The sequence below is a fragment of the Lolium rigidum genome, chromosome 1, assembly GCF_022539505.1.
Source record: "Lolium rigidum isolate FL_2022 chromosome 1, APGP_CSIRO_Lrig_0.1, whole genome shotgun sequence".
Taxonomy (NCBI): domain Eukaryota; kingdom Viridiplantae; phylum Streptophyta; class Magnoliopsida; order Poales; family Poaceae; genus Lolium; species Lolium rigidum.
In genome coordinates, this window is record NC_061508.1 from 44,751,382 (window position 1) to 44,763,794 (window position 12,413).

The 12,413-nt window shown below is 48.2% G+C and overlaps 1 protein-coding gene across 1 annotated transcript in view; it reads left to right on the top strand.

Annotated features, from left to right (window-relative positions):
- Nucleotides 1-11,455, top strand: part of LOC124707378 — a 12,511-nt gene extending 1,056 nt beyond the window's left edge. The window contains exons 2-7 of the mRNA XM_047239038.1: nucleotides 5,387-5,518; nucleotides 5,920-6,558; nucleotides 6,654-6,857; nucleotides 7,371-7,608; nucleotides 8,882-8,977; nucleotides 11,255-11,455. Of these exons, the coding sequence (XP_047094994.1) occupies nucleotides 5,387-5,518; nucleotides 5,920-6,558; nucleotides 6,654-6,857; nucleotides 7,371-7,608; nucleotides 8,882-8,916 (1,248 nt within the window). The 3' untranslated portion in view covers nucleotides 8,917-8,977; nucleotides 11,255-11,455. The remainder of the gene's footprint in view (nucleotides 1-5,386; nucleotides 5,519-5,919; nucleotides 6,559-6,653; nucleotides 6,858-7,370; nucleotides 7,609-8,881; nucleotides 8,978-11,254) is intronic.
- Nucleotides 11,456-12,413: the final 958 nt, after the last annotated feature.

Genomic DNA, 12,413 nt, shown 5'->3' on the forward strand with positions numbered 1-12,413 from the left:
CGGATAGATATACTCTGGGCCCTCTCGGTGGAATGTCGTCTAATGTCTTGCAAGCATATGAATGAGTTCATAAGAGACCACATACCACGGTACGAGTAAAGAGTACTTGTCGGGAGACGAGGTTGAACAAGGTATAGAGTGATACCGAAGATCAAACCTCGGACAAGTAAAATATCGCGAGACAAAGGGAATTGGTAATGTATGTGAATGGTTCATTCGATCACTAAAGTCATCGTTGAATATGTGGGAGCCATTATGGATCTCCGGATCCCGCTATTGGTTATTGGTCGAGTGAGTACTCAACCATGTCCGCATAGTTCTCGAACCGTAGGGTGACACACTTAAAGTTGGATGTTGAAATGGTAGTTCTTGAATATGGAATGAAGTTGGAATATTTGTTCGGAGTCCCGGATGTGATCCCGGACATCACGAGGAGTTCCGGAATGGTCCGGAGAATAAGATTCATATATAGGATGTCATTTTATGTGAATAAAATGTCGCGGAAGGTTCTATGGAAGGTTCTAGAAGGTTCTAGAAAAGTCCGGAAGAAACCACCAAGGAAGGTGGAGTCCACAAGGGACTCCACCTCCATGGCCGGCCAGCCCTAGTGGGGGTGGAGTCCCAAGTGGACTCCACCATAGGGGGCCGGCCACCCCCACATGGGAGGTGGGAATCCCACCTTTGGGTGGGAGTCCTAGTTGGGCTAGGTTTGCCCCCTCCTATGGAAGGTTTTGGTTTCGGGTCTTATTCGAAGACTTGGACACCAACACTTGGGATCCACCTATATAATGAGGGGCCAAGGGAGGGGGCCGGCCACCCCAAGACCACAAGCTGGCCGCCCCCATAGAGTGGCCGGCCACCCCCTCCCAAACCCTAGCTTTGCTCCTCCACTTCATATTGCCCGGTTTGCTTAGCGAAGCTCCGCCGGACTTCTACACCGCCACCGACACCACGCCGTCGTGCTGTCGGATTCAAGAGGAGCTACTACTTCCGCTGCCCGCTGGAACGGGAGGTGGACGTCGTCTTCATCAACAACCGAACGTGTGACCGAGTACGGAGGTGCTGCCCGTTCGTGGCGCCGGAACCGATCGTGATCAAGATCTTCTACGCGCTTTTGCAAGCGGCAAGTGAACGTCTACCGCAGCAACAAGAGCCTCATCTTGTAGGCTTTGGAATCTCTTCAAGGGTGAGACTCGATACCCCCTCGTTGCTACCGTCTTCTAGATTGCATCTTGGCTTGGATTGCGTGTTCGCGGTAGGAAAATTTTTGTTTTCTATGCAACGTTATCCTACATACCTAAACTAAGATAATTAAGCTGGTGGAGTCCTGAATATGGGCTCCACATAGGCCTCCATGCCCGTATCAACTCCCCTAGATCCAGGCCGGATTTTTGGCCGGACTTTTCCAGAGGGCCGGATGATCCGGGGCGGCCGGATAATCCGAACCTTACTTAGGCCGGATTATCCGCCCCAAATATCCCCCAACGGCTCGATTTTCTTATACCCCCCTTCTTCCTCCTTGGGCTGGTGCTTCTTCCACTCTCTCTCTCCTCCATTGTTGATCTTGAGAAGCTTGCCCTATCTCTCTATCCCTCCATGATTCTTGCCCCCTTTTGAGGGAAAAGAGAGAGGAGATATAGATCCACACTTTGAACAAACCATATCATCTCTTTGTGACTGAATCTTTGGGATCTAGATCTTGGAGAATTTTGTGTTCTCCTCTTTGTTCTTCCTCTCTTATTTCCCCAATAGCTTTTGTAGCTTTGTTGGAATTTGAGAGAGAAGGACTTGAGCATCTTTGTGGTGTTCTTACCATTGCATTTGGTGCATAGGTTTGAGTTCTCCACGGTGGTTCGTGGAAGTGAAAGCAAGAAGGTTGTTACTCTTGGGTTCTTGGAACCCTAGACGGATTCTAGGCCTTTGTGGCGATTTGTTGGGAGCCTCCAATTAAGTTGTGGATGTGTGCCCCAACCTTTGTGTAAGGCCCAGTTTCCACCTCGAAGGAAATCCCTTAGTGGAACCGTGACCTAGGCCTGGCGAGGGTCACCGGAGAATAAGGTGAGGCGCCTTCGTGGCGCTCGGTTTGTGGTGTGACTCCCGCATCTTGGGGTGAGGCCTTTGTGGCGTTGGTGTGCATCGAGCAACCACACCTCTAGGTGAGTCCATTTGTGGCGTTCGGGGGAGCTAAGCCATCGCCTCTCCAACGGAGATTAGCACTCGCAAGAGTGTGAACTTCGGGATAAATCATCGTCTCCCGCGTGCCTCGGTTATCTCTATACCCGAGCTCTTTACTTATGCACTTTACTTTGTGATAGCCATCGTGCTTGAAGCTATATATCTTGCTATCACATAGTTGCTTGTATTGCCTAGCATAAGTTGTTGGTGCACATAGGTGAACCATAGTATATAGGCTTTGAGCTTGACAAAGTAAACACTAGTTTTATTCCGCATTTGTTAAGCCCATCTCGTAAAAAGTTTAAAACCGCCTATTCGCCCCCCTCTAGGCGACATCCATGTCCTTTCAGCGGTGGCGGCTGGCGGCATTGTTTCTAGCGGGAGGAGGAGGAGGGCCATCGTACGCGGCGAGTTCTCGCTCGTACCTTTGCCGGGAAAACTCCATCCACACGTCGTAGTTGTCCGGGAAGAAGCGTTCCTCCGCTTGCTGTCGTCACTGACGAGCACCGCGTCGATCTCCGCCTCCAGCGCGATCGACTAGCGGCGGTGGGATCGGAACACCGCCCGCGCTCAGGCGCCAGCCTCCAGGCGCGCGGAAGTCCGGCGGCGCAGGGTAGCCCGCGGCGCGCAGGAGCCTTCCCTCCCATTGGTGGAGAGAGCGTCGGCCGAAGCCGTTGTTCGTCGCGCCGTCGTTCGCCATTGATCGCTAGCTCTTGCTCGATGAGATTGGGGAATAGAGGTGAATAGGGAGACGGCGTGGTGAATGCGGCCAGACGCGGTAGTTCCGCGATAAATAGAGGGTGACGCGCGTGAAACCGAGGCAATGTCATTAACTCCCCGTGTGGAAGCTACGCGTCCGTCGAAGACTGACCGGCGGCAGGCTTTTACAGCGCGCGAAAGACGATGCGATGAGGACGACGATCGGCCTTTCTCGCCAACAAGTCGGGGCCACCAGTCGCGCGGGAAGTTTTCTAGGCATTTCCCGCGCTTTCGTTTCGTCCGGACTCCCCGAGCGCTCCCCGGAGGGCCGGGGATGACCTGGGCTCCCCGGATGGATGAAAGCCCAAATCCGGACGAAAACGAGGATCCGGGGACGTGATTGGGCCGTTTTCGTTCACCCGGATGAAAAAAATGTGTCCTGGGGGCCTTCCCGGGGAGATGGCTAGAGATGCTCTTAGCCATTGTTTTTATTTTTTTTATTGGTTTAGTTGGTTTGTTGGTTACTCCTCCACTCATATTATTTGATGTTAAAATAGATGTATCTACAACTAAAATATATCTAGATATAGCTATATACATTGGAGAGGATTTTTCTTTTTCTGTTCGGTCATTTTTTTAACTTTTATCTGTGGGCAATGAAAATCGATCCCTCGAGGATCGCTTGGAAAAAAAATTAAACTTTTTCTCACTCAACATTTGAATTTTTCAAATTTGTTCAATGAAAAATACCGTAGATCGAAAAAAACTAACCTGAAACTACAGAAGCGAACACGAAAACTGATCGGATCCCAGGACACACGAATCCACGCGCCCTCTGTCTACGCTAGACGCACCATCGGAGCGAGGATGAGGCAGGGAGGACATTATTCCGAGTATATGATGCAGCCGCCTCCTCATTATCCCGAAGAAGATACTGAAACAAACTAAACGAAAAAACTGAAACCTTCCTGTCGGTGAGATGCCACGGTCCGCCACGTTTCCAAAGCCTCAAGGCCACTGTAGGTTAACACCATAGTGGTGTGATGAACTTTTGATCCTCTTTTGGTAATGAACAGCATGCTTCCCTTAGTTTATGATATGCTGTGAACTTGTAATGCTTGTGATATCGTAGTTATTGGTACATGGTATGTAGAGGGAGGCACCGATGAGTCAATAGTTTTTGGAGGATCTGCCAAAATCGAGTCAATGATTTCCCGAGCAACTGCTATAGAGGGTATGAAACTAGAGAAGAGGCGTAGGAAGAGTACCACAAATTCTTGGCTGAAGAATCAATGTTTGTTCAATCTATGGATTTCTAAGTTGTGGCAATGATTGATCAGACCGAACATACTAGGCTAAGAGATTTCATCATCGTCGTTATGCTGGTGGTGATCGTGAAGCACCTCTTCTTCCTATCCCTTTCTGATCGTTTTGATTGTGTGTATGATCGGATGTAATGGTAACCTCATTAAAGTTTGAACGTGCTAACCTTATGCAGGCTCATATGTGCAACCAAGTGCCTCCTATTTGCATCATCCTCCCACAGAACCATGAGTGCAGAGAACTAAACAAAGGGACGATAGTATTGGGTGCACGTTCTTTTGACGAAGATAACAGCCGCTCGGAAAACCTAGCCACCTCCACTTTAGTCTCCTCCATAGATTGCTTCCCCCCTCCTTCGACAGGCTTCACCGGTGTCTGGTTGGGTGAGGAACCCGATCTATGCGTGGAGTTTCCAATAAAAATAGTGCTTTAAGTAGATTATGTTAGGGCTTTGGTAGCCGCCTTCTTGTTAGTTTCCCCTCAATGGAGATGCCATCGTATGCAATAACTGATATTTGGTCTTGGGTTGGCTAACGAGATCTCCTTACTGACGTTAGTGGTGGTGTTGAAAGATTACAATTCTCTAGTTATGAGTCTTCGGATCTTGCTTCGACCGATCGATTTTAGAATTTTTATGATGGTTGCCGCGAGGAGGGTTATCCTCACAGTTTTTGTCTTGGATGCCACGTCCTCGACAATGGTGATTCGTATTCTCGGTTCTCCAGCGACTTCGACAAGGCTAGCCGGTTATTATTCCCTTAGACTGGTGTTGGTACTCTTGCCGATGTTGATTGACTACTTTAATGGTTACACGCGTGCATGCAACCTCGGCAACTCGTGTATCTCTACCGGATACTATTTATTATTATACTATGAATATACTACCGTCCCTTTGTTTAGTATATGTGGTATTGATTGAAAAAAAAAACAAAGGGGAGATAGTTGCAAAATAGTGCAGCCAAATTCCCATAGGAGCCACCAAACAAAAACTACAAGTGAACTTTTGGCCCGTCCGGAAGCCCAAAAGAGGCCCAGCAACTAATTCCTCCGTTTGGAACCGGACAACGTCATCGACCTGACACCCGCACACCAGGCGTCATACGGCCGAGCGCCGCCCATTTCGACGAGGCTACATTCTGATCTCCAAGGGAATGTTCTGCATCACTGCATCTGCATCTGCATCGTCCAGCGCTCTGCACTGAACATCATCCAGCCCAACTACGACGCAAGTCGCCGATTTCTCCAACTCCGCGCCGCCATCTTGTGCTCATCTGGATTTCCATGGAAGGGGAAGGAGCCCGTGCCGGTGGCCGTGGCCGTCGTAAGCTAGTTGTAGGCAGAGAGGCCGACCTTATAAGCACCCTGCCGGATGACCTGCTTCTGCGGATCCTCCACCTCGTCCCCTGCACTCGCGGCGTCTGCCCCGCCCGCGGCTGCGCTCGCGCCGCATGGATCAACACCACCCTCTCCACCCGCTGGCGCGCCCTCTTGATCCACCTCACAGATCTCACCTACCACGATGCCCTCCCACAGAGCGTGCTCGCCTCGATCCGCCGCCGAGTCGCCCACGCCCCGCCGCCGCCGACCGCCGCCGCCGTGGCAAACCTCAATCCGCCGGTTCAGCCACCGGCCTTTGCCGTGCCTCACCTCGATATCTGTGTTCCTTCCCCGTACCATAACCGGCCCATCTTGACAACCGAGCAGCGTTCTCATTTCGAAAAGGGTGTTCGCTCGCTGCTCCGCGCCGCCGCGGTGCTAGCTCCGTCGGATCTCCGCTTTGCCCTGGGGGGAGCACCCTACCCTGGCGGCATGCAAGTGAATGTGCCCTGCTTCCACCGCGCCACATCCATCGAGCTACAAGGGCTGGACCTTGCGTTCGCCGAGTCGTCACCCAAATGCTTCCCCTCGCTCGAGAGGCTCGTCCTCTCCGGATGCCGCGCCACCATAAGCAACTGGGTCCGCCGCTCCCCGCGGCTGCTCGTTCTCAGAGTCAGCACGGTCACCAATGATGGCCTCAAAATCATCATCGTCAGATCCAAGTCGCTGCAGGAGCTCAGCGTGGAGACCAAGATCCCGTTTTTGGGAAATAAGCCGCCCCTTTTAGATAACGTTAACATTGAGGCCCCTCTACTCAAGCAATTGACCATCTCCTTCGCCGCCGGTGGCTATTATAACAATTTGTTGGTCTCCGTTTCGGCGCCACTGCTAGAGAAGGTCTCCTGGAAGTGTGCTTACTTCACAGCCGCTGCCGGCCTTGGTCGTTGGGGCCTCTTGCATGTGGGATTAAAGCCGGTGGAGACCAACAACGGACAGGGTCACCTTCCTCACATCCATGTCCTGTCCCTGTCAGCGGAAACTCATGTACTATGTTTTCTCTTCTCTCAGTTAGCTGATTTGCCTATTAATAAACTAATTAAATCTATTTTATGATGATATTCTGACAATTTTTTTTGTAGAGCTCATATATGTTTTCAGGGGCAGCGCAAGAGCTCAGATTTAAGGCGGAGATCAAGAAACATATGCTTATCGGTTTCTCCATGCTGGAGCTACGCATCATGACGTCAGGCCATGTTTACGGAGCATTTGCATTGCGCGTCCTTGAGCTGGATGGAATTTTTGCTCTTATAAAAACTCTTAAGATTGTCCTAGTGACATCAGAGGTAAGTCTTACTAATAAGCTCTGTACATGATTTTCATATTTTATCGAAAACCTTTTTTAAAATTTTGGATGAAAAAGTACAATCCACAAAATGGTAATGAATATAGTGTGAATTATAATTATCTTCTTCTGGACCAAAGTATAAAAGAACCAGTATAATAATGTTTGTCCAACACTTTGTGATTGGACAACAAGGGTCGTTAGTCTAAAACCTATCTGAACAATGATAAAATCAGTGTCACATTATCAAGTTTGAATGGGGTGGAGGAATATGTGAGGGGAATGTGGAGGGAGAGGGCCGTGGGTGGGAGCAGTCTAGTTGTCTATGGACGGATCATGACGCTAAACACATGCCAAATTAGGACCGCGGGATGCTTTGCATCCTGGGTTATGGTTATTTGCTTTTATAAGGTAGTTTTGATGTATTAACAAAAATGTTGTAGGTATATTCTAGACCAAAGGTCCCAGTTGTGAAGCATATATGATGCATCATAGTAACTTACAATTGTTTCAGGGGAAAGAAGCATGCCCAGAAAATTGCCGTTGTGAGGAGCCCAAGGACTGGAGAACCCAAAGCATCTACTTGCCCAATCTTGAAGAAGTGGAAATCAGAGGAGAAGATCATGAGTTTGATTTCTGGAAACTGGTAATCAGTGGTGCACCAAATTTGAAAAGAGTGGTGATGGACAAGCCATCAAATGAGGTCAAAATGGACAGTTGGCGCATGAAAATTATCACCATCCTTGGTCCTGGTAAGCAGGTTCTGCATATAAGATCATCATGATTCTAAATTCATGCTTCTGGGTACATTCCGCTCTGAAAAAATATACTTCTGTTTTGTTAGTGTCTGCCATGTTGTGCAAATTTTCTTCCAGGCTAGCTTAGTTTTAGCTTGATTATTTTTGTTTTTTGCTTGCTGGAGAAATGTCTATCGTGATGCGCTGCTTCGCTATGTTGCTAAGTTTTTTGCAAATCTTTACCTGGTCCTGTTGAGAGTGATACAGATATTACTTTACATGTTCCTGTTCCTTGCATGTTAGATGATAATGCTAGAACTAAGTTACTAGAGAGCTTTGCTATAGAAAAGATTAAGATAGCTTCATAGCTCTGTTCCAGATGAAGCAAAACAAAGCTCCAGGGAAGTAGCTAGAGCCCGCGAGCTGTGTTTTATCAACATTTTTTCGACCTGGTTGGTGGGGATTTAATGCAGCCTTTTACTGATTTTTTCATGGTCGTTTAGAATTATAGTATTTCAACTTTGCTTCGTGAAGTGTTGGGTGAATGGTGGTTGGCTATATCCGCTGGATTTCGGTATATGTACTCAACCGCAGTTTAGAGAGAATATTCTGGGAATCATGGCTGCCCTTATCCCTGACTATCCCTGTGCTCCAGTCAACTAAACACCTGGCAGCCACCTGAAAATTGGCTATCCGTAGCCACCGGGGATAGCCCGGAACCTCAGCTGGCTATATATTCATCTATCGACTTTCAGTTTTTGCTAATTTTCTTAACTCCATGAAAGAACTTCCGTTGAAACTGTACCTTTGAAATAATTGTTTTCATCTGTCACCTGTTTAAGACTGTGCTGCAAGTGATCTGTACATATATAACACACCTTCTTTTGTATTTGGTGTTTCTAATCAGGCTCCAGACATTTAATCTGAATACCCAAGACCACTTTTGTTGGCAGTGTTTATGAGTTTTCTCATGTTTTTATTTATCTTCTTGACATGATGAGGGATGAATTTGCCTGACATAATTTTTGCGTTCTTGTAAGCTAAATTCTTCATTATGAGGAAGCTATGTATACTGCTTTTAAGAATATTCCTTTGAAGAAGCACCATATGCGGTTTTGTTTATATTTGCCATTAGCATCAATAGTGATCTATAAAACACGAATACAGAAGCGAGTAGTTTTTTTGCTTATACTTTTCAATTTATCTGTGCAAGAGACTCATGGTTGCGTTGTCATATCCATTTTCTGCCTCTTTGAATTTTTATTAATTGCCTGTCTTGTGCTTCTAGGCATAGCCATTGCTGGTGGATGCGATGGAGCATGATACTTCATACATAAGATGACTGTTTGGTTTGATGTGCTAATGTGCTGAAACGGTTCAACAGGTAAGATCTTCTGAATATAGCTTGTGAGATTTGGACTGTTTGATCTTCTCTTTGCAAAATATCCAGCGGCCAATGTGGGTAGCCCTCAAACTACCGTCCATTCTGCTTTAGGGATACATACATGCTAATAACTCATAGAAACAATTAAAATGGTTCTTTTTTAATCATAAATGATATGTGGATGATCCAAATGTTGTGTGCCCATAGTTCCCCGAAACAGGTTTTCGCCCCCGCTTTATAAATAAAGCCACAATGGCTGAACAGATACAAAGTGACGAGAAGATACACGGAAAGCCAAAACTTGCCACCAAAGACGAATTTGAACTAGGGGTATCAGAGCTCCACGACGATGCCCCCAAGAGGGCAACGATGCAATGCGCCGCAGTCGCCGAGACCAAGGTCAAGGGTTTTCACTCGGAGCCCTAATGCGGAGAAGGTACGCGCAACGACACCCCCAAGAGGTTTACGGAGCCCGCCGGAATCACCGCCATTGGCGTCGAAATGCTGAGCTTTGTCCCGGAAGAACCTTCACACCCACGCCGGTAGCTCACTCGGACCGCCCACTGTCAGGCATCCCTAACGTGGGCTGGGAGATGCTTTTGCCGAAGCACCCGCCAACTCCAGGATCCCCCAATGCTTGCTCCTCGCCGTCCAAACAGATAAAGAGAAGGCCATCACCATGTCGCTCGCCGTAGAGACGCTTGTGCAGTCTACCTTCTGGGGCTGCCACCGCGGCATCCACAAGCTCCAGAACAGGGTCACAGAACAGGGTCACAGCGAGACCGATAGGTTAGTGAGGTAAGCCCATGGCAAAAGACTCGCGTGAGCAGCAGAAGTGCAGTGGGCAGGCGGCACCGTGCCACCCACCAGTCGCACTCCACAACCATTGACAACCAGATCTGGACCTGTAGGACTAGATCCGGCCTCCGGCCGCGCCGCAGCCAATTGAAGGAGAACCGTCCTCCACCGCCATAGGTGGTCGCCGACCAGACGAAGCAGTTATGGCCTGTCAGGCCCCGCAGGCCCGACTAGCCCTAAAGCCTCGCTGCAACGTCATGGTCGTGGTCGCCGTCCACCTGCAAGTCCACATCGTCCATGCTTGCACCATCCCCGCCGGGTGCCCACTACCATGACGCCGCCGGACAACCACCGTTTTGAGGCCTTGATGTCTGGCCAACCAAAACGACCAGGCCTGCCCGACCCAGATTGGGCCTGGAGGGCCCAAATCTGGGCATGTAGCTGTGACGCTATAGTTTGCCTCCCTGTAGCTCCATTGGCCATTGGCGCCACCGATGTGCGGCAGATCATCTCATGTCCCTCGCTTGCCGTTGAGATCGCGCAGTCGCTGGCCGGCGTTGCCCCGTGCAGCTCTCCACACGCACGGAAAATGGAAGGCCGTTGCCACCGGCACCGCCCAGGCTTTGCCGGCGGCGGCGGAGGGGGGCAGAAGGGGTTCGGGGGCTGGGAGGAGGCAGTCGCCCCTGTTTCAGCCACGGGGGACGAGGCAGGAGCACAAGCTGTTTCGAAATCTGTAAGTTGAAAGCGATGCATTTTTTTTTTTGACACAAATATAGTAGGGAGAAAACCCCTACTGTGTCATTTTTCATTTATAAAAGAATATTTACATGATGCAGACCCATAGGGTCAGAGTTTAGATTGTGTCAAGCCATGCTTGCATCCCTCCTTAAGGCTAGGCGCCTAGGCCTAGCTCTATACATTGTCATGTGGAAGAAGATTTAAATTTAGCAATGCATATGTTTGACTGTTGGGGTCTTATCATTGAAAATATAGTCGTTCCTTTGATCCCATATGCTCTAGCAACCAGTGATAGAAACCTCCATGAGGAATGGAGATAAATATCTTTCCTTTGCATCCAAAATCATTTTATTGATATCATAGTCAGAATTCAATTCAATTTCAATCCCCCACCAAAAGTTTTGACTGAAGCTGCATTCGAAAAATAGATGCAAGAGAGTTTCCTCAGGGCATGTATCACGTAAGATGCAGTCTCTGAATTCCACATAGTTGTTTTTCTTCATCATTTTGCTATTAGCCTATTACAAACACAAGTCACATCATTCAACTCCATTACCTACAAAATTCGGAGGCTGAAGGTCTTTTTTGTTCTCACATGTAGCCAGTACAGTATCTCTACTTTATGTTGCTGAGCTGATTATGAGTTTCTACGCATCGCCTGTTCATAATAGCTGCTACTGTAAGATTTATCATTTTCTGTATTAGGTAACTAACATATTAACACCTTTTTTTCCTCTCCAGGTGAAGGAATGGCTGCTACAGTTGTTAGCTGTCGCTGAGTTTGTTGCATCACATCAACATGGTCGGCGGTTTTTATATGCTATGTGCAAAAACAAGTGGTGCCTTAGTCTTGCATTCACATCAGCATGTAATGTAGCAAGATGCTTTTGAATACGTAACCCGGGGAATTTCAGTTTAATCATCCTAGTATGATTTCAAGTCGGATTCCATCCTGCCTTAGCTTTTTTCTACATGTGTTTGCTCGGCAGCTCTTGTTCGCCCAGGAGAGTTTCTCCTCCAAGTATCACCTAAACGTGTATGTTTGTGTGTGTTCCTCAGTTGTGGCTTCAAAAGTATGGCATCACTTGTCCTGATTGAATGCCAAGAAGTTGATCTGGATTTATTTATTTTGAAAATTCTAGATATGTTGCATGGTAGACTTAGATCAAATCAAATGTGCATCTTTTTAACCAAAACGAAGCGCCTTTTCTTTTTCGTTATCCTGGTGTATACACGACTGAAATTATATTGTTGTAGACATTTGGTTGACGGAGATTTAGAGTTGCCGTCGCGCCGTTGTCTCGTCGGCCGGCGTCCCTGGTTTTGGTTGCTCTGCGTGCTTGCTGAGTTGCCGGCTCCGCTCCGCAACCGCAATGATCTCGATCGGTTTCTGAGTCGGCAGCTAGCAGGATGGTGTTTTATGCCTCGATCGATCTCTGAGTCTCCACAACCCAAAATCTCAAATAATTTACCCATCTGGCCCAGCTGATCACCAGGCCTAACACGGGGCTACAATTACCGGTTCGATTCTTTCTGGCTTCCCAAACAGTAGCAAGGCACCGATGCCCATCGATGGCGGCAGTCAGCAGAATTCAGAAGACAATCCTGAAGCATATCTGCATATATACCTAGTATTAACGCCAAAGTTTAGGTATGGCGGCAGCCAAACCATGCCATATTGCTAGCTCCGCCTCTGGTACAGCTTAGATGATAGGTTTGAGTAAGGCTTCCTTCCCTAAATGTGAGAGCGGTCTGTCTGGCAAAAGATTCTGTTTCCAAGCTTTGCCAAGGAGAAAACCAAAAGTTCCAATGGAAGCACGAACCACATCAGTGGGCATGCCCAAGTATGTCTCTCGCAAGGCTTCATTATGCATACCCAGCCTTGCCATGACACCATTCT